General features: G+C 38.9%; 1 protein-coding gene across 2 annotated transcripts in view; it reads left to right on the top strand.

The window, feature by feature from the left end:
- The window catches only part of SLC9A9 (solute carrier family 9 member A9), a 179,008-nt gene extending 168,155 nt beyond the window's left edge, over positions 1 to 10,853 (top strand). For both annotated transcript variants that reach the window (XM_042042172.1, XM_042042171.1), the window contains 2 exons: positions 8,302 to 8,407; positions 8,913 to 10,853. In XM_042042172.1, the coding sequence (XP_041898106.1) occupies positions 8,302 to 8,407; positions 8,913 to 9,134 (328 nt within the window). In that variant the 3' untranslated portion in view covers positions 9,135 to 10,853. The remainder of the gene's footprint in view (positions 1 to 8,301; positions 8,408 to 8,912) is intronic.
- Positions 10,854 to 21,660: the final 10,807 nt, after the last annotated feature.

The raw sequence follows: 21,660 nt of genomic DNA, 5'->3' as shown, positions 1-21,660 counted from the left end.
ACAAGTTCTGTTTGTACACTCATACTGGGACAAGAGAATAGCACTCCAGTCTATCCTCACTACTGTATCAAACAGTCCTCAAAAATTTTTTCAGAATTTTTATTTTCCTTGGAGCTACTGTTCCCTTCTGACATGACACCAATCTCCTTTTTTATGCTTTATCCCACAGTCTTCTGATAAAGGAAGAGAGATTCTATTGTCTTTATACAGATTGTCATTTCTAAAAGACATAGTGAATTATCACTTTTGTTTCTGTTTTTTTTAGTATCTTTACAAAAACAAGCAAGCATCAGAACAAGAGAGACATTGTTCCTCCAAGCCTTCTTCCGTGTTTGTAGCTCATCCTTCTACTAAATTCTGCAAGAAAAGAAGTTCTTTACAGGATTTTTTCTCATAAGGGATCATATTTTCCTTTTAAGTTGTACCTTTAAAACTGTGAGAGCATCCTTTGACTCTTGGCAATGCAGAAGCTGGAGAGTTCTCAAAAACCATCTCCACAGATCTGTGAACTCTTATAACTATTATTGTGCTGCTATATCCCATGTATTTCATTAAATATCTCATCTGACTTGCTGAAAATATGCCAAATAATTATTTTTCTATTTGAACATAATTTTGGTGCATTGGCTTTTGCTCTCCATCTGCATCACCAGAGGCCCATAGAAAGACTATTACTCCAGCAGTTGCTCACAAAGTTCTAAAGGCCATTTTCTTACCTTGCTTTCACTACAGTATTTTAGTTTGAGCAGAATGATGCCCATTTGTTTGGAAACTCTTGTTCACATTACTCTCTTGTCATCATCTACTTCCACCACCCTCCTGGTCCTGAAGTTCTCCTGCTACAGGGTCAAGACACTACAACCATTGCTATCTTCCAGAGCTGCCTTGGTGCAGATTCATTGTACCTGATATAATTTATTGATGAAAGGTTTCTGAAAGCCTTCATTTCATTTGAATCAGACCTCCTTTCTCCTCCTCTGTGATATTGAAGTAATTCACTTGATCAAAAACAGTTTGTACTTACACTTCACTGCATTTTTAAGGTTTATTCTCCCTGCATCCTGCAAATGATTAGAACTGTGGTGCCACTGGTATTAAACTGTCATTAGCAAGGGGTGCAACCACTGCCAGTACTCATTCTTCACACATCTGTTTTCTGAAATACTTCTCTGCCAGATGGTGATGCCAAGGACAATCTCCTGAAACAATCTTCCACACAGAGTGCAGAAACCCCTGCTAACTTGCCTGTGCTTCTAAATTAGGTCCCTCTGCCAGCGCCAGGGTTCAAGTATTTTATACAAAAGCTGCACTTCAAGTGAAGAGCTTCAAAGTGATCTCACCTGAGGCAGCTGGCAACAAAGACCTTCTAAGGCTTTGAGGGTCTATGCACAGCCAGGTCACAAGCATGTTCATCCTTTCTAATGCAATAATTTAGCTTACTCATACCAATGGTATCTCCAGTTCTGTAATCATGTTAAATGTACCAATATGCCAAAGTTCCTTCTCTGCAGGAAAAGAAACCCTATTGCCAAACTACAGGTAGAGCAGGTTTGCAACGGCCTGAGAAATTTCTATGCCTTAAAACATGCCAGGAAATCTTTTTAAGTCTTTTGAGGTCAAATTTCTTCTTATGAATCCCAAGTTCACTCAGGTTTTCACAAACTTAACAATTTTGAAGTTTTTGCTGGATTTGGTGCCATCTCTATTACACAGAAATTTATATGGTTTTTATCTTTCTTTTTCTTCTATATTTATTTAATGTAGTATTTCCTAATTATAAATATGATGCCTTTCATACACTCCTAGTTTCCTTGGTATAGAGGACATTGTGTTTGATTTCTTATATTTTGCCTTAGGAACTCTATATTCTCATGTTCTGAAGTGAGATTCATTTCACCAAGTTTTAGGTACTTAATTATTAGTCATCTAAGTCTAATTTAGTTGTTTAGACTCGTTTACTGTCAATAAAGGGAAAGAAACTCATTCTAATCTCAATTCATTCCAATTAGTTTTATCCTGCAGTGCTGGAGTTAGTGGTCTTGGGTTTGGCCATTTCTCTTTACTGATGAAAAAGTAAGACTGGCAGGTTAGATGCCTGCCAGATATCCTGCTATAAGGTGTCTGAAGATAGGGGATACCAGTGATGTCAATTTAAAATCACACACATTTTTCAAAAAAGTCGCATGTGTGGCATCAACCCTGTTGGGATTAGTGCAATAGTCTTGCCTCTTCATTGTGTGTGTAGCAGGCTTATGCATCTCTGGTGGCGCTGTTTAGTTGGTTGTAAGTTTTTCGGTGTTTTTCATTTGTTTGGGGTTTTGATTTTGGTGGTGGTAGTGGTTGTTTTGTTTGGGGAGGGTTGGGAGGCTGCTTTGAGGGGCAGGTAGTGTTTTTTTGTCAGATGAAGTATCATTTTCTTGTTACTATACAACTGATGGCAGGGAAGGTTTTTCTTCTACTCCTTTTCTGCCTCACATAGTCTGCATCTTCCAAACTTCTCGGTAATGTTAATTTGTCTCTTCATACATTCTTTTTGAATCTTATATGAGTATTCTTCCATCCTTTGTATGCTCTATCCTTCTATTTTCAAGAGTAGCTGCATTAGCACTCATCAATTATATAAGCAGGTTTCCATTTAGGTCTCTGACTTTTACTTACTTGGAGGTGTTATAATCAGGATATAATAGACTTCAAATAACTTGAGTAAAATGTCTTGATTTTCTGTTCTGCCTCAGGGAGCTCTCAACTAAGACTCTGGTCTGCAAATACCCCAGACATTTTACTCAGCACATATAAGAGAACAAGCCACTTCTCAGTCTGCAGCTACTTATATATAAAAAGATATGACTAAGATCAGTTCCACTAACTTCCTCCATTTTGCCCACATCTCTGCAATGCTTCCAGTTTCAAAGTTGAAAGCAGCAAATTTTTAGCCATATTCTGCAAAAAAGCCAGAGTTAATTCTTAGGGTCTGATGTTACATCTGGGTCTGGAATTTAATTCAGACAGATTTTCCTATAAAAACATATTGAACCAAATTTTATTAATACTGATTTTCATTATGCTCCCTTCTTTCAAACATGAGAAAGACAAAGAGAGAAAGAATGAATCTCAAAAAAAAAAAAAGAGACCTGATGATTTGATTTTGCAGAGCTACAGTATTATTCCTTTTATCCTCATTGTTAAGTATTTTAAGTTACAACAGTAGCAGGACTTTTTAAAATTTTTTAAACCTCTGCTTGGAAAGATTTTAAAAAGTCACAAAGAACTAGAGCAGAATTTGCTAGTAACAGCTATAAGTTAAAATTAAAGTATAATTTATACCAGATTTAGTGATTCCTCCTCAGCTTTCTCCACAGTGCAGACTAACTTATCTTTACATGTTAAATCACCATAGATCTCACGGGCTTTTCAAACACACATCTGTTATAACAACAGTTAACTCTGACATAACCGTTGCCCAATTTTTCAACCAGTCTATATCCATCCTTTAAAAATTCCATGGTACATGAGAACATGTACAGTATCCTCTCTTGCAAGAGCCAGGAGGAGAGCTCCATCTAAAACATCTCTCCTTCTTTGGGTCGCTTTAATCTGCTGTACGTGCCCTTTAGAGCTGGCGATGTCTCTGTGCCTCCCCAGCTCAGTCATGCACACAAGCTGTGCTCTATAGCACCCAAATAATCTCAGTCAGCTGTTAGCAGGAGTCAGCCACGTGCACAACCCAGCCAGAGAAAAGTTCCATGGTTTGCCTGCTCCCGCTCAAACACTACCAAACTGGAAATGTTTGCTCTTTAGGCTAACACGGAACTTATACCAAACCATCCTTTAAAAAAATAAGACACACAAACTAAACTCTAACAAAGAGCAAAACGTGAATTGTCCTTATTACAGAAAATAGATTGAAAAAATAGAAGTGACATCTTTGCTTTCGTACCCTTCTTAAGTATATTTCTTCATAAACACAACAAAAAGTAATTTTAAAACTCGTAAATAATCTACAAATTGAGACTCCAAAATATTCACAAAAAGGACACTAGAACAAAAGGCTGTAGAATCTCAAGAAATCTCAGAAACATTGCACAAAGGATGGATATTGGGAGTGGTGACATTAACTTCTAGATACTCATACCTGCAGAAATATAGCACCTAGCAGTGGAATATCAAATGACATATGTAACAAAAGTGCATTTGTAGCAGTTTGATACAAGAAAATATGCTCTGGAAAAATTGCTCTATGGAATTTTGATAAGTATCTCAAGAATTCCTGTACTTTGGGGCTTTTAATAGTAAATACAGTGTGAGCATATTTGCCTTTGAGGAGGATGGGATTGCCTCCAGTTACAGAGCCCCCTTTAGGTGATGAGGCAAAGGCAAACCATCTTTGGGGCCAAATACAGGGCTTTACAGAGCTGCCATATGTATTTCCACCTGCGACCACATCATCTGCTTTGTTGAGGGGCTGGGTGGGGTGCTTGAGTGGGGATTTTTTTGTTGCTATTTCACTCTTACTATATTTTTCATAGCAGAGCCACAGTTGGACTAGGATTCTGCTCCTCCAACAAAAGGAAAGTGAACCTCTTAAGTCCAAGTCAAAACAGCCTCAACATTTCTGCCAGAATATCTTTCCCTATTTGAACATGCTAATGCTATTTTATCAAAAAAGATAGTGATTTTTGCTAACATCCTCAAAATTTGACAGAACATATCAATTTAACAAAGTATGGTCACAAATTTTTAACTTCTGATTTTTCATTCTAATATAAAGTGAAAACTTTTTTACATCTCAGATTTTTTCTGTCTAATGGAAAACACGAACATTCTGCAATATGGCTGCAACGGCAGCAGTGTTTCTCCTTAAATTTACCTGAGACTTCTCACTTGAAAATGCTCTTTCAGGTTACCTGTATCTTTGTGAAGAAGAAGCTGTATAGGAGGAAGATTTCCATAAGAGATTATTGTTTCAGACAATGTTAAAAAAAAAAAAAAATTCACAATTCCATGGTTTGATTCCTGATAAATCTTCATGAGATTATTTTTAAATACACTGCACTTAGAGCAAACAGGACATCATATCAGTCAAACTCAGAATAGACAGAACCAGGAACAGGAAAACACATTTAGATATTGAGCCTGGTGTCAGTGAGATGGGGACAGGAACTGTGCCTGGCAAGACTGAAACTATCTGGGCAAGGGAATGGTCAAACAGCAGTCAGGTAAACCAGGATAAAAATCTCTGGGCATGTGAACTGAAAGTGGAAGCCTGGAGCTCAATGGGAAAATGGGTATTTGGTTATAAAAGCAGGGCACAGTAATATCCCGGCACTGTGTATGGATTAAAATTCTATACACATGCCTATACTGGCATCCTTAATCCAGTTTCCCAACTGGATGTTGCCACCTTTACAATATTAATAACGTTCTCTAACACAGGCCATTGTATGGCAGAAACGTGCAGGTGGGCTGTTCTGCTCACGGAGGGCTGAAGTGCAAAGCAGCGTTTCCCTATCTTCTCCCTATCCCTGAACTGGGCAGGCATGAATTCGGTCCAACTGTAATTTCCAAGTTAGGTCAAGAGATTTGCACTTAGTTCCTTCCAATTTTTAAAGCAGCCTTAGTGCAAAATCTACCTTTTTCTATTACACTATTTAAATTACATCTCCCTGGAGATGCAACCAAAGCAACTGGAGTGTGATAAGACTTCTTGCCAGCCTTAAAATGCTGTAGACCCACGTCTGATATTCTTTTGAAATGCCAGCACTGCACATGAATTTTTCTTCCTCTTTTATGCTGCCCTAAACGAGGTGATTATGTCTGTAATACTATAAAGCAACTGTGTCAACAATAAAGAGGAAACATTTATGGCATAGGTTATTAAAACAATGAAAAATAGGCCAGTGCAATTTAAGTTCCTTGAGTGGGCTGAATAATAACTAGTTAAATAAGGAACAAAGATAAATAATTTATTACAGAATCATCACAACAAGCATAAGAAAATTGCATTCACTTTAAACTGCATCTCAAGAGGCTTCAGAGCAGAAGCACGGACAATATACAGTGAATGTGTCAGAGCAAATGCAAAAGGAAGGGGATTTAGAGAACCTGTTGCAAAATGAAGTAATTGCTCAACTTCAGAATATCCACATACATAAACACCAACCAGTTAAACACACCAGACAGGAGTTTATGCTAAAAGTAGTAGTGGCTTAGAGGACTGAAGATTACTGTGGTGGCTGGGTAGATTTTCTGCTTCAGCACGCAGCCCCTGCTACTCTGTGTGGTCAAGGCTCTGGGCAAGCACAGATAAAAACAGGACTAAATTTTACAGAGTGGGGTAAAAGCTCATTAGGAAGTTATAAGTCTGCTTACAAGTAAGGTCTAGCTCAGACATCCTCAGATTAAGAAAGGTAGGGTAATACCTTCAATTACTGATTCTGGAGGAGAATGAAAGAACAGAGCAGACAGAACTCAGTCTAATCAAATACAACTTCCATTACAAGCCTGTATTTTTCATGCTCAGTCTGACAACTCAGTTCAAACAATTCAAGTTGTTTGTAATAACAAAGCAAATATTTCCAAAGATTAAAAACCTAGAATTAGGCTTGTACTTCCATTTTTGGCCTTTTAATTAGGTTTTTCTGAAGTGCTGAAAACAGAGCAACTCTTAATTAATGGCTTTCATACTTTGCTTTTTAATAGCTCTTACCAGCCTGGCAGTTTGGAGGTTTCAGATAAAATTGGGAATAGAACAAAAAAGATTGTTTGGCTTGATTTTACTCTTACAGAAATGAGACAAATCTAGACTTGCCCTATACAATTTGATGTCATGAGATTCCCACCTTGATCAGGGTTCTGATAAGAATTTATATTACGATGTCACCATGTTTTCTGAAGTAGACTCAACTAATTGTTCACACTAACTCAGTATATGACCTTGGATGAAGAAGCCACCCAATCTTCTGACAGATGCAGCTTAACTTCTAAAAATAAATACAAAAAGCACACACTAAAACACCACTATAGAACAATTTCCATGTCTGTAGTATAGGACAGAGCAAGTTATTCAGCCTTTCAATTTTTAACTGAGATCAGAAGCATATTTTACATTTCTTCAGGATAAAGAATTTGTACTTTGTGTGTAACGCAGCGGTACCATAAAGAGCCAACAATGAAAGAAAAGGAGGCACTGGTGTGGATAGGCTCAAGACCCAGTGTTCCTTCCTCAGTATTTCTACAATATTGCTGCAGAACTTGAACCACTACTCAGTGTTACATTTGTTCCTTTCTTCTTTAAGGAGGTCGGGAGAAAGATTGGGCAAGATGGTACAAGCAAGAAAGCAAGAGAAAGGAGCAGGGGAGAGAAAGTGGGATGACAAATCAGTAAAGTAAATTTTCCCTAGCAGCAAAAATAGCTGACAGATCTGCTTCCCAAAGAACACTGAAAATTACTTTGCGAGTAAAAGTAGCAGAGAAGATAAGTCAACTTGAAGGACTCATGGGAGAGCTGTTATTGACAGATACGCAGATGATGTAGTCGCTCAAGATGAGCAGGTTTTTCTTTTATCTCAATAAAGCACTTCTGGATTAAAAGATTGAAAAGACAGATATGAGACAATAGCATAAAGCCCGTTCCTAACTTACATAATTTTGTATAAAGAACCGTTGATGTAGGAAGTGTAAAAGAAAGGCACTGAATGCTGAAGATAAAGTATTACAGAGAACAACTTACATGCACTCCCAGTGATAAAGGAACTTAATATTTGATGAAATATACTTTGTCTGTTGAAGAAATGCATTGATTTTCCAAAAGGCTGAATATGTGTTTAAGAAAATGTTCACTACTGTTCTTATATAAATTAGCTGATAGAATGGCATCTTAAATTGTCCTGTTTACTCTTCTACGCCTTGCTCCAATTGTGATTTCTTATGCAATTTGAACAGGAGACAATCTAGCATACACTTCCTGTGTTTCAGCTCCTGCTGCATTATGTATCCCATGCCATTCCCTTCAGCCATTCTGATACCCTTTCAAGACAGGTTTTGAGTATCAAATAGTTTGGGGTTTGTTCTTTTTTTGGAGGAGTTTTCAGGTTGTTTTTTTCCTCTTACTGAAAAACATTAGACAAGACTGATGACAGTGAATGTATGCAGTAATGGAGGGGCGGTTAAGAGATAGTATTTTCTATATTTCTATACAGCTGGATTATTTTCTTGTGCTTTAAAATGAAATTTCGAAGTGTAATAGAGCAGCATGTTAATACCAGTATCTCTATGGCAAATATCCTTTAACAAACCTCACAGATATCTAAAGCCTCTCTTAACCCACACTGGGCCACCTCTCACATCAACGTTACCTGAATGGTGCAGCCCTGTTGCCAGGCTTCTGACCAGCCCCAGCGCATATGGGGTAAGTACCCAGCTTGGTTAATTGTGTTCAAGGTGTTAGCCAAAACCTACCACTTTGGATTGGACTCCTCAGTACAGTCCCTTTTCTAAAACTTTTGACTTGTAATGCTAAGAATTACACAGTTTCTTCACTTGTGAAGATGACAACAGGGTGCATTTTCATGAACAGCCACTTAATACTATGAGCTTCAAATATGAGTGACATATTCCAAAGAATTCATCCAGGTGCTGAAAGTACTGGCTACCCATCAGCAATATTTAGGCACCAAAATGATCTAAAACATATGAAGGGTAGGTTATGTTTCTCAGCACTGCTTGAGAGCAGAACAGGGTAAGCAACTATTTGCTTTAATCAACAAGATGGTAAATGAACACCTGAGAAATTAAGCAAGTAATGAAATAAAATCAAAGCAAAATTGCACCAGAGTTGTTGTTCATTTAAGCTTTAACAAAAATCCCCCTCAAGAGACTCTCTTCCACAGATCTTTTTCTTTGTTTGAATACAGGATCAACTGAAGGATGGCGACACAGATTATATCATCAATAATGATGAATTGACTGAAAACTATGAACCATCTGCTCACATACCAGTGCCAGCACAGGACAACACAGGCTCCATCCAGGCTACAGGCAGGGAAGATATTCAGGAAGGAGACCTAGGATTGGGAGGGTACAAACTCCAGCTTCAACACACTGCATGTCAACCCCAGAAGAATTTGTTGGCATGAGCAGCGTAACGTTAATTACAAAAAAGAAGACTAAAACAAAGGAACAAAAGATCCTGTTATGTGAACAAGAGGTCAGAAAAAGTGTACTAAGCACAAAAAGCAAAGAAAATTTAGATTTCAGCAACTAAATGCCTGCTCCTCACAGGAAAGGAGTTTGCTATCATATCCATATATCTACAACCATATGCAGGTTTTATGATTGTAGCAGTTTTTAGTATAATAGCATAGGGCAGTACCAGCCCACTGTAAATCCATTACAGTCATGTTTTATCTTGGCACTTGACTGTACTGTGCCCCTCACATGTATACAGGCCTTTGAATATTGCTTATAGTCTTCAGTAAGTTGGAAAGGAGAGAAATAGCTTCCTAACGTTCATGCTCACATGATGACAGCTCTTTTCTACCGCTGGTCCTGACAAGATCCATACATAACTACTCAGTAGCTACTACATTTGTAAGGAAGAAGCAGAAGATTCCTTTTCCAAGGAGTATGTGATCTGAAAATGCTTAAAATATGCATTGCAGCACCTCAGCCTTGATAGAAAAAGCTCCTTCATGCTCACAGTATAGACTTTTCCTGACATCCAGCCAAGCATTTGCTTTCTAAATGCACCTTATAGCCTGGTCCACAGAGGGTTTCACTAGGCTGCCACAAACTGAACACTGACAGTGGGAGACATTGAAGTGTATGAAATCAGCAACAAACACCCCCCATGGCCACACTGAATGGGCACAACTGCTATTTAAAAACAGCAGTTATTCCACAAGACATTTGTCATTACAGCTTGGCAACATGCAAAGCTTAAATGGGGGGAAAGGTTTTCTTGTTTTGAAAGATCATTCTAAACTTATAGCTCGATTTAAGAACTCAAAATGTTTCTCTTTTTTTACTGTTTAAGAAGAGTTGTTTCTAATCAAATATATCTGCAAAACAGTTATATCTTCAGACTGCCTGCTCAAAGGATAAATTTGTCTCTCTGCTTATGCTGGGCACCCAATGTCACACTAGAAATGAGGTGCTGGTTAGATATGAAAAAAAGAAGAAAAAAAAACAAGAGAGAAGTATCAAAGGGTTCATTGTTCTGCATAAACACAGCAAATGGATAACCAAGTGCTCAGCCATACATACAGCTGGCTGCCATATACTATCAAGATTAGTACAGATCAGCTTTGGCATATAGCAGCTAAGCAATGCAAAACGAGGGAGAGAGCCATGCTTCTCTTGTTAGAGCACGTGCCTTTTCTCACTGCAGAAGTTTCAACTAACTATGCATGTTCACATTTCTACTGAGAAAGTCAAAACATCAGGAGTTTTTAAGGAAGATCATTCTGAGTATACCAAGACAATGGGCAAAAAGAAATTTGGATCTAGAAGAATAAAAATCAAATTGTCCTATTAATATTAATAGTCCTAAAGATGAATAGGTCTTAATTTCACCACAAATAAAACCTAAAATACAAATATAATCAAGTTTTAGTCATTCTTTTCCAGTGTAATTAATTTCTGGCTATATGTGACTCTAGAACAGCCATTTTAAGCATAAATTTGAACACAATGGAGTTGTATGTGCTGTTACAAAAGACCTGAAAAAAACTGGCATTTTATTTTCTCCTAAACTCTAACCAAGGAACTTCAAAGGACCTTAATCCCCACATGGTTTAAAACAAACAATATTCAGGCATGATAATAAATTCTTAGAGGAACTATTGAATTTCCAACGCCATGCTTTGCTTTGTTTCACTGCATGGGCTGGGAAAAGATGTGCAGCAGGTTACAAGAAGGGATGGAAAATGGTTAAGGAGGGAAGATTTTGTGGCCGAGACTGGGAGACAGCAGGGAACAGAGGAAGGAGAAGCAGGCATGGAGACACTGGAGTGAGGAATATGTGGCAACACAGCAGGAACCTATTGGAGTAGATGCTAACACCATCCTGACTTCAGTAGCCAGTTTCTGGTTTCAGTCATTGGAAGAACTGAGGGCATGTCATCAGGCTTACTAAGCTTCTTGGGAAGCATGAATTCCAGTCCTTAGAGTATACTGGAAATAAAGTGCTATAGTATTATGAAGATGCAAAGCTGTTTTTCACAGCTGCTACATGAACTGGAAATGACAAGCTCTTCAACAGTTTTGCTCTTACATTCTACTCTGAAATGCATCCCACAGCATACTGTACAGGGGGGTACTGATTTATTTATTGTGCCTATGTCCAGGTTTCTCACATTTGTATAACGTGATAAATGGAGAGCTCTGGGGTCTGAAATTCTCTGTTTATAAAAAAAGACTGCAGGAAATACTTTTCAGTGTTCTACCACGATGCCTTAAAGGGCTACTTTACTTGGTAAAGAAAGTCATCCCTTATGACAGACAACTCATACTTCACACCTTCACAGGTTAGATTTTTATGCTAAGACTAGCAAAGTGGCTGAATCAGTGTTCCCAGCAGGAAGGGTATTTATCATCTGGGACCATGCTCAGTAACCAAAGTATCATTGGCTTTTAGGAAGATTAGTAATATGAGCTGCAAGCAAACCTGAAGCTTCTGCTAAATAGCAATAAGAGTCTCAGTTGTCCATAACACTCACCATTTCCCTATTTTAAGATACTCTTTTCATGACACACAGCTCAAGAGAGTTACAACAACATTAGAACAAATTACATATTTGTATTCAAGAAGAAATTACTGTCCACTAGTAATTCTGCATGACTGTTTAAACAGAGTAATGGATGTTAAGAGAGGCCTTTAATGTTAATTTACAGTTCATACACTGGAGATTTAAACTACTTAATATCACACAGTGTTTGACTGAATGTGCAAGTCACTTACGACAAATGTGAAGCTATTCCTTCTATCTGACTTAATCTAATAAAACACTGCTTGGAAAATGAAATGTAATATATATTGTTAAAAATGTAGCGACTACATATTCAGAATGAAGGCCAAAATGTGAGGCAAGGTGGAAATCTGGAATATTGCTAAACCTTTCAGGTTTCAAAAGTAATAACTGACATTTTATACAGAACTATGGAGACCATTTTGCTAAGATTGAAAGCAGTGTAATGAATCCTGGCTACACAGCAGAGCCAGTCCAAAAAGACACTGTACTAAAAAATAACAGATTACTACAATAACTTTCACACAGAAGTGCAGTATTTGGTAACCTCACTGAAAAAGGGGACCATTGCAAGTAGACACTTATGTTGCTGTGTTAAAAACTTAAACTTTTCCATAGCAGCAACATTATAGCTATCTCCAAACTGATGAACTCCATGTACAACTTCAGCCACTAAACTAATTGTCTTGAAGCCCTGAGAGCAGTTCACACTCTTTCCACCTAGCAACTTGTTCAAGTGCCTTGCTGAGCTGAGGGTAGTCTGTTCAATCGGTCTCTCTCCTTTTTTCCTGTGTTTTGCTATCAGCCATCAAGAAATGTGAGCCCTGTAACACCCTGTACATTTGGGTACAACATAAATGCAGCAATATTCAGAAGTGTATTTTAGGTGCACCTTAGCATTAGACGTGTGCTTTTGAAATTTTTTGCTTTCACAGAGACTGAGAATTCCTAGGATACAGATATTAACTATAAACTTCAGAGAACCAAGACAACACCCTGAAAGCCACTGTTGAGATTGAAAAATGCTACTTCCAACTCAGCATATTCTGTGATTCTATGCTTCTAAAGACAAAATAGTTTTTCCCTACTTCCTTCTAGCACAGAGGAAAATAGCCTTTTTTGACATCTTAAAGCAAACCAATTCTGAGCATTTTAAATAACTTAATACAAGCAAGCTCATCTCTGGCAATATAATCCCAACAGACATGAGTTCTGCTTAGTGAACTGTAAAGGACTCATAAAAATTTTATTTTAGAAACTGTCTTTCAGAACTTGAAAGTTCTCCAGTTGATCCAAATTTTCTAAGCAAATATTAGTTTATCCCACAGCCTTGGTCCCAATACCTATCAGTTTTCAGATCATGAAATCCTATCCTTCCTTGGGCTCAGCAATTAGTTTTTGTGGTAGGCATTGCGTTCAGAAGAGTTAGACGTAACAGCTGAGCATGTTTCCTTGAATACTGGTTTCTTGGCATTTTGGGGTTTTTGTTCTTGGTAACCTATACATTTTTTACATCATGATCACACAGAGTGCAACTTTCTGAACAGTACAAAAGAAAACTTTGCCAATATAGTAATTATCTCTCTTTTTATTCATGCCTTTCAAGTGGTTAAAAGAACAAGACAGCCTAGTGCAATGATGGGCATCAGCCAGGTGAATATCCCCTTCAACAGCCTTGTGGTGCAAGTTACACCTCCAGTCTTAAAACTGAACATCCTGGCATACGTTTAAAAAGGCAGACTAATTCTTCAAAAACCAAAACTATGTCAATCAGCTCCATGGTGCCAATATATGGCCCAGGTTTGTCTTTCCTCTATGAAAAAGGGACTTTCCTGCAGTTACCGCAAGGTATGTCAGGTGTCCGTCTCCAGCTTTGGCTCTGCTCCTAACAGCTCCTTGGTACCACCAGCATTGGCCCACTATACCTACAGTGCTAGAAAAGCCACCAGCCAAGATCGTATCATACTTCCATGGAATTCCACAGGAAAAACCCACAGCCTACATGCTTCCAATTAGGAAACTGGAATTCCAATCCTCCCAGCTTTCCCACTGTAAAAAACCACACTGGCTTCCTCCCACACCAGCCCACCCTGCCTCTGGGCAGTCTTCCCTCCACACACCAGGGGAGGCAGCGAGGGCTGCACAAGCTCTGCTGCACAATGTGCAACAAGAATGATTCTGCTTACAAATAAACTTTTTTTTCCCCACCACCAGTGTCAGAGCAGAAGCTGCATTTTCCCCAACTAATTCAGTGTTACTGGTCAACGTTATTACCCTACAAAAATCATATCCAAGGTATGGAAGAACAAATATTGTTTCAGGCCTCAGAGGATCCCAAATCTGAGCGCATCAAATTATCATCCTTCTGAGGACGCAGCAGAGCTTGAAATTCTGGTGCAGGAAGCAGTAGAGTATATCCAGGAGTGTTTTCCAGCTACTGTTCTACATCATTGTGTACCACAAAACTGTCTGCTTCTGGTGTGCTACAGCAAAAGCAGATGGTCATAGAGAAAATACAGTACTTTATTGGTACTTTATTGAATAAGGACTTGAGACTAGATGGAGCCTTACATCAAACAATCTAAACACTGAAAGAAATAATCTTATGCCATGATATTAGACATTATGCAAGCCTAGGACAAGTTATATTTAAGTGAATTGAAACAGGATAATATCCCATAAGCATAATGAGATTTCTTATTCCAGAAGTAAAGTAACTTTAGAATGCATGCCTGACTGGAAATGAAAATATAAAAGAGAAAACAACATGAATAAATGAATGATGAAGGAAGGAAAGGGGGAGCAAGGGTGGAAAGAACCAGTGCCAAAGAGATTCAAATTGAAAAATATCAGAAAGATATTCATAACAACTGCAGGCTAAAAACCAAATTAAGCAGTGTGAGAAACTAAGGGCTATCTTGAAGAGCACTCCTAAATACTTTACTGAGCCATAGATAGCCCTGACACTACTGTATTGCAAAACCTTAGGCATTCCACAGACTTAAAGGCAGGAACAGCTACCAGCTGAAAATTGATCAAATTTAAAGAAAATTAAGGAAAAGGACCAAAGCTGAAAGGCTAATCCTCCAACAGCACTGTTGAAAAGCAATAAAAGCAACACAAGCCTGATATTTGCAGAAGGGTGGAAAAATGACTGAAGATGTAAATTCTTCAGTCCTGTTATTTCATCTCTCCCTCCTTTACCAGCTACTCATTTTCATCACCCAGTTGTCTCTTACACCTTCTCTGGTTTACCTTTAAGATGAACACTTTACTTTTCCCATTCCTTGGGCTAACAAAATTATTAAGTCCTATTCTGCCTCTGCATGATATCCACACCCAGCACAATTCTAAATAGTTCTTCAAAAAGAAATTAATATGATGCAAGATTGCATGAACTACATAACTTCTACCTCAAGTGGTGATCATGCTCAAAATCAGGGGGTCAAACACATTGCAATATCCTTTAGGCACTTCTCTATCACTAGAGATGCTAAGAGCCAGAGCTTATGTATTTTAACTATACGAACCAAGAGGAGGAAAAACCCTTAAGAAAAGCTGCAGAACCATTCTCAGTGAGGCTGACACGAGGTTTTCAGTGACAGGCAGCAACACCATATGAGCACTCTGTCTGCCTGGTTTTATCTCACAGTGAGGATGGGCCTTCAACAGCTTGGGCACACAGGATTGCATCCAGTCTGGGGAGAGGCCGGCACACAGGCAAGCACCAATACACACCCTAAATCCAAACTCTCTGTTTTCACCCTTTGCACATATTCCCACAGGCTGGGGCAGCTCCAGGAGGGAAAGCTCCCTCACCCATGGGAGAGCTCACATTTAACTGCAGCAGACCAAGAGGGGTTTTCAGCTGGCAGAGCAGAGAACATGGTGCTGCTCTCTTGCTCTTTTGTGGTCCAGGCACGTTTTCCTCCTGGTACTCAGAGAGTGCTGCTGCCGCTGCTGCTGATTAGAGAAGTGACTGGAGCATCTTTTCTGACGAAAGCTAATGTGAAGTGGACACTTGAGACAAGTACTCCAGTTTCTGCTGAATGAACCATCAGACCCATGCAAAAAAAAAAAAAAAAAAAAAAAAAAGAAAACACTGTTCTATTTCTTAACTGTTTTGTTTGCAAGAATCTGTCTACAACCACCAAGCCCTTGATATTTTCAGGCCTCAACACCAGTAACTGAGATCTGTTAGGAACCCTCAAACTCCCTATATTTGACTCAGAACAAGCATCCTCCCCCTCTACATGAGCTCCCCCATATGCCATCATTTGACAGGGTTTTACACTGACCTGGTTCACTGGAAAACTGCAGTGGTCTATCCCTAAACTGAAATTTTCAAGCAGTGAAAGAGAATTTCAGTAGAAAGGCAGGTACATGAATGCAGATTCCCCAATTCTTAGTGTAGTTCAGCTGCTCTGGAAGGGTAATTGTAAACCACATTTGCCAAAAATTAACTTTCACTTAAAAAAACCCCACATACACCTAAGGAGCACTATTGGCACATGTTTGTAACCAAAGGTAGGTATTCCTGCTGAACTTCACAAGGAATAGAACTCAGGGCTATTTTACAAAAATCTCCACCTTCTGTGCATACAAATATAAAAGTAACATGTAATACTCCTTTCTGCTCATGCAATACCCACAATGAACAAGTAGTGACACACAGTGTGTCCTATAAACATACAGTCAAAGTTTGTAGGTGTTTGCATGAAGCAATAATAATAATAAACTTTTAAGCTTGGTTTATCTCCCAACTTAATCAGGTCTTACGAAATCTGGTTTATTCCACAGACAGCTGAAACTATTTAGAGCCTGGTTGACAAGGCTTATTAAAGAAAAAAAAAAAAGATACATTGGTACCCTTAAAAATAGCCAGAGCTCATAATTTACTTAATATGGCTCCTCAAAAGATTTAGAAATTGTTGTATCATGAGTATTATCTGAACCACCTCAGACTTTCACTAGGTGCTTTTGTTATAAAAAAATATTTAACACAGTATACAATGGAAGTAAGAAAAACCGCTACAGAAAAAAATCTGCCTTTAGGACTTTCCAGATTATTTCTAGACCTGTCAGTGTCTTCTGATTACTTAGAAAGTTATTTTGTTATCCCCGAATCTGCCTGACTAACAACTGTGCTGAGTTACCTGAGCCAGCTAACAGTCTATGAAATCACACTTCTCCAGCCTTGAGGACTGGGACAGGGAAGATACAGATGCTGTTTACAGAGTACAGCCTCCCTTTTGCCACTTCCCTCTTCATTTCTTACAGAAACCTGATGGAGGAGAGGTTGGAGCAGCATATAATAACCCCCCATTCATCTTCAATACTAAACTCATTTCTCACAAGTCCAAGACTGTCCAAAGATTTGCTTAATGTTAAACCGAGATACAATTTCTGAAAGAGTCTAAACTTAAGCTCCTAAAATTCATGGGCTTGTTATTAAATAATCTAATTTTTGCAAGAGATGAATACTGAAGAACTCACACTGAAACCTATTACAGCCCTAAAGTCGCACTGAAGTTAGCCCATAGAAGTGCCAAAACACACACTGCTCCCAGCAGAGCCTCTGAGACAAAAACACAGCATAAAACACACCTTATTTTGATTGGCACAATAAACTCCCTACTCCAAGAATGAAACTGATTTTGTCACAGGGTGACTTGGCTTCTGTGTAAGAAACAAATTAGTGACTGATACAGGACTGACTCCCTTCAGGCCATTGGTGCTGGATTTGATTTGGGTTTTTTTATTATTTCCTTTTTCTTTTTTGAAGGCTACCTGGGGTGAACCAGGCTAATCATGAGGAGTGATGATCTCATCTTTTGCTCAGCTTCAAAGCCAAGGTGGCGTGGAACAGTCTGCATGAATTCTCAGCAGAGCCATGATTTGTGTGAAAGCCCAGTGTGTTGCAGCTTATTTTCCCTTGGTGCTCCAGCATATGCCTTCTGTATGATTTGTCCTCATGTTCATAACAGCCTTAGTTGATGGGGATTTTTTCTGAAACTTCTATACAAAAAGGTATCACTTCAGGACACAATAGTGCAAGGCTAGAGATGTGGTTTTTAGCATTAACCAGTGCCTGAAGCTCCTGAATTCTTTGTGGTTTTAACATCCAGGATTTAGGCATGTAGAAGAGCCCTGGTTGGGACTCAGTTTATTTAGAAGAGCTTTCACCATCTGTTCTTCCAAATTCTGAAAACATGAAGAGAATACACTTCACAAGCAGCTACAAACACAGATGAGCTCTGCAGTTTACCCTGGAATATACCGCGTGCAGGGAAAATCATTCATAACATCTCTGAGGTTTCTCCTTCAGGCATAAATTGAGGACTGAAGCTCTAATGCTTTCACTTTTTGCCACAGTGAAAGAGTTCTCTGGTTTACATGAATTCACCATCCTACATCTTCACACTGTTAATCAGAGACCCACGCTCTTTGAAACTAAGATGACTTAAAATATTTTCTAATTAAACTGGTCAACTTCACTAATACATCACCTGTCATCACACAGTTCTTATAAAGAGATATTTTTATACCTAGAAATTAAAATCTCTGAATAATTAGCAAGCTAAGTTACAGCTACAACATTATTTAAACAGCTTCAAACCACAGTCCAATGAAGAAAATCCATTAATATCTACTTTCCTTAAAGTACAGCTTCCAGCCCTTATTCCTGACCTTTCAACCCATTTCCACCTACTTGGCAAATTATGCCTCAGCAAACTCTGCCCCAATTTTCCAGAGATTACAGGTATCAGTTGCCTAACTGCTGGGGATAAGGCAGTGGAGCTTCCCTGAGCAGAATTCTGTGAAGGACCCTCCAAAGGATGACCTGCTCCCAAGAAAGCAGGAGCCTGCCCACACCTGCATGGACAAGAGCCATTCCAGGCAGACAAGAAATACACCCTTCCCACTCTCCTCGTGCAAGGACTCATATTTCCACACTTTACTTCCAGGTGAACTGGCTTGACAAGAAGCCACCACTCCTGAAGGCTGAAGAAACAAATCCCTCTTTCCCAGCACTTATCCTCAGTATCTACTCGCACAGTGTTATGCTGATGCTTCCCTGAAGATGGCAAAACATCCTCCTTCACAGGCCTGGCTCTCCTGCCTGTCATCTTTAGAAGGGCCAGATCTGCCTCAAAACCTGTGAAAAATGCAGTGTGTGTACGAAGGGGAAGGTCAGCAAGCAACACCCTTTTGAAGGTAGCCAAAAACCCTCCTGCCCTCAGAATCAGTCATGTCCTTTTTTTGTCCTCTTCTATGGATAGACTATTCTTTCTTGTCTCAACAATACAGAAAACTGGCAAAGTCAGTGCAAGAGTTGACAGGACAAAGACAAGAGAACCCTGGTCTTGGAATTTATTGATGGTTCATTTCCTATACCTTATTTTATTTCCTCTTGGACAATCATACCTTTGCTGTTCCACTGCAGTGCTGTCCACAGGTTATGGAATTCAGAGTGACTCAGGCATAGTTAAGTTATCTCTTGTTTTTGCTGGGCACTTACTGTAGAACTGGCCAAAAATACCACTCAGATATTTTGCAACAAAAAAAGCACCTTTGTATCAAAATCACAGACCGTACAATACTATGCTGATTTCATTAAAGGCTCCATGGAACAGAAGTCTAACAATCACTTTGACTGTGGCTTTTTTTGGTTAAAATTTTGCCCATTTATTATTAATTTTATGCATTAAAAATTAATATGGAGTGAAGTTACTTGCCCATATACTATACCCAAAATCACAAGCAAATCTTAAAATAATTCAGTTATGAAACAATACTGGTTAATATCCTTGTAAGAAATTTCAGGCTTTTATTCTAGTACAGAAGGGGAGGAAATATTTCAGATAGAAGAAATTGCTGTCACCCCCAGGATTAACCACATAAAAACACCAACATGTCTCTTTGAACCTTAGCTAAGAGTCTTTTTAGGCTGCTTCCAGGCCCAGAGCCCAAGTGCTATGGCCCACAGCCCCTCTGGGGATGCAGGACATGCACAGGGCCTCCCAGATAAGAAAGGAGAAGTATCTCTTTGCTCCAGCCAGTGACAGGATAGTAAAGAATGTCATTTATCACATGAACTCCAGCACTCTCAAACCAGCTCACTTCCTCTCTTTCCTGGCTCCCCGTTGGCTTCACCCAAATAAGCTCCATCCCACAGCAATAATCTTTTTCCATGACAAGCCCTCAAAACCCCCAGAGGTTTAAATGGGAACATGACGACAAAGCCAGGAAATTCACACTAGTTAAAGGAAGGACAACTGTCTATTAATATGATCACGAGCAAAAGCATCTGTCACATTCTTTTTTTAACATATTCTTAATTTCAGGCTTAACTCCAGTTTATGAATATATAAAAGAAATTTCTTGCATAAATTATTCAGTATGAATTAAACACCAAGCTGCACATAGCTGACAGATTTCTATTAAAAAATAAAATGGTAAGTCATTCATATAAGCTAGCCATTTGGCAAACATTCATTTTATCCTCTTACAGGGAAAGCAGATATTTTCAAGTGTCACATATCTTTATGTCAAAACGAAACCTATACAATAGGAATCACATATTTGTAAGAACTAGGCACGTCCTGAGGTTTGCAAAGCTAGGGTTTAAGAGGTATTTTGGTTTGGTGTTTTGATTAAGAAAAGTACTGGACAAAAAAGAAGAATGTATCTAATAAGATAGTTTATAAAAAAAAAGAAAAAACTTTTTTGAAGGGGCAAGGTATATGAATCCTTTCCTCGGTAAAATCACTTCCACAAGTATAAAATCAGGACTTCTACGTTTAATAAAAAACACTTTAATTTTCTTCAAAGTTGCTCTTGGACAAACTAAAAAATCTTTTTCAAACCAAACAGCAGAAAAGTGCCATTTTTATCTCCACAAAATCTAATTTTTTATTGCTGAAAAGAAAGCTGAATGCACAAAAATAATTGAGAAGCATCCATTTCCCATTATTTTGCCTTGCTTTTTTTCCCATCCTTTTAAATGCTTTAGTGCAATTAGGACATTTTAAAACCTGAAGCAGCATTCAGTTTGAGGGAGGCCAGAGGAGGTAACACTGATAATCCTAACGCTCAGAGCAGAGGAGGCTGCGGACACAGGGCTCCCACCAGCGCTGGGTGCCGGACAAGGAGCAGCAGCACTCGCAGGCTGCAGCCCCTCCTGCCCAGCAGCAGGAAACCCTCCCGTCTGCCACCAGAGTTGGGCCACCCAGCACACCCAGGCAGCTCACACACCTCCCACCTGTATTTCCAGTGCTCATGACACAGATGCTGCTGGCAACCTTCACAACAGCCCCGTCATACCTAAGTTCTAATCATCCTATTTCTCAGATGTAAGCAAAGTGGGTATGGTTCACCTTAAGGGAGGAAAAGGTTATGGGGACCTAGTGTGATCTTAATTTCAGATCTGCCTGCTGAAATCAATCTGTGCATTACCCCAGCTTCAGGTTTATCATTATGTGTAAAAAACTTAATCCTGAGAAGTTAGTTCCAGCAGGCAGTGTTCTTGTGTTAAGAAAGGGGCCTGCCATGCACAGTGGCCACTGCCCTGTAAATGTTTCCCTTTCTGTAGTGGAGTTTTTTCCCCATCTTGTAGCAGTGGCTTGAATTCAAATACTTAATGTAGCTTTTACCGCAATGTGAAGAGTGGAACAGTGCAGCCAATTTCTCTTAATGCACTGCCAACTGTTTTTTCTGAGAGAATATATCCTTCTGACTAGAAACCTGGTTTGCATTTTTATATTTTACAGGGGGTTTTTTGAAAGAAGGGGACCTGTTTGACTTCAGCAATTTAAAATCTCAGAAGGCAAATATCAAATAATTTCACTGATCTTTGAACTGAACTTTTAACTTAAAGGGGGTAACATCGAAAATATCCTGCCTGCCTTTC

This window comes from Corvus kubaryi, unplaced genomic scaffold (assembly GCF_017639235.1).
Source record: "Corvus kubaryi isolate FWS band 111438036 unplaced genomic scaffold, C.kubaryi_AGA036_p1.0 37397, whole genome shotgun sequence".
Classification (NCBI taxonomy): Eukaryota; Metazoa; Chordata; class Aves; order Passeriformes; family Corvidae; genus Corvus; species Corvus kubaryi.
This window is presented reverse-complemented; position numbering and strand designations above follow the sequence as displayed.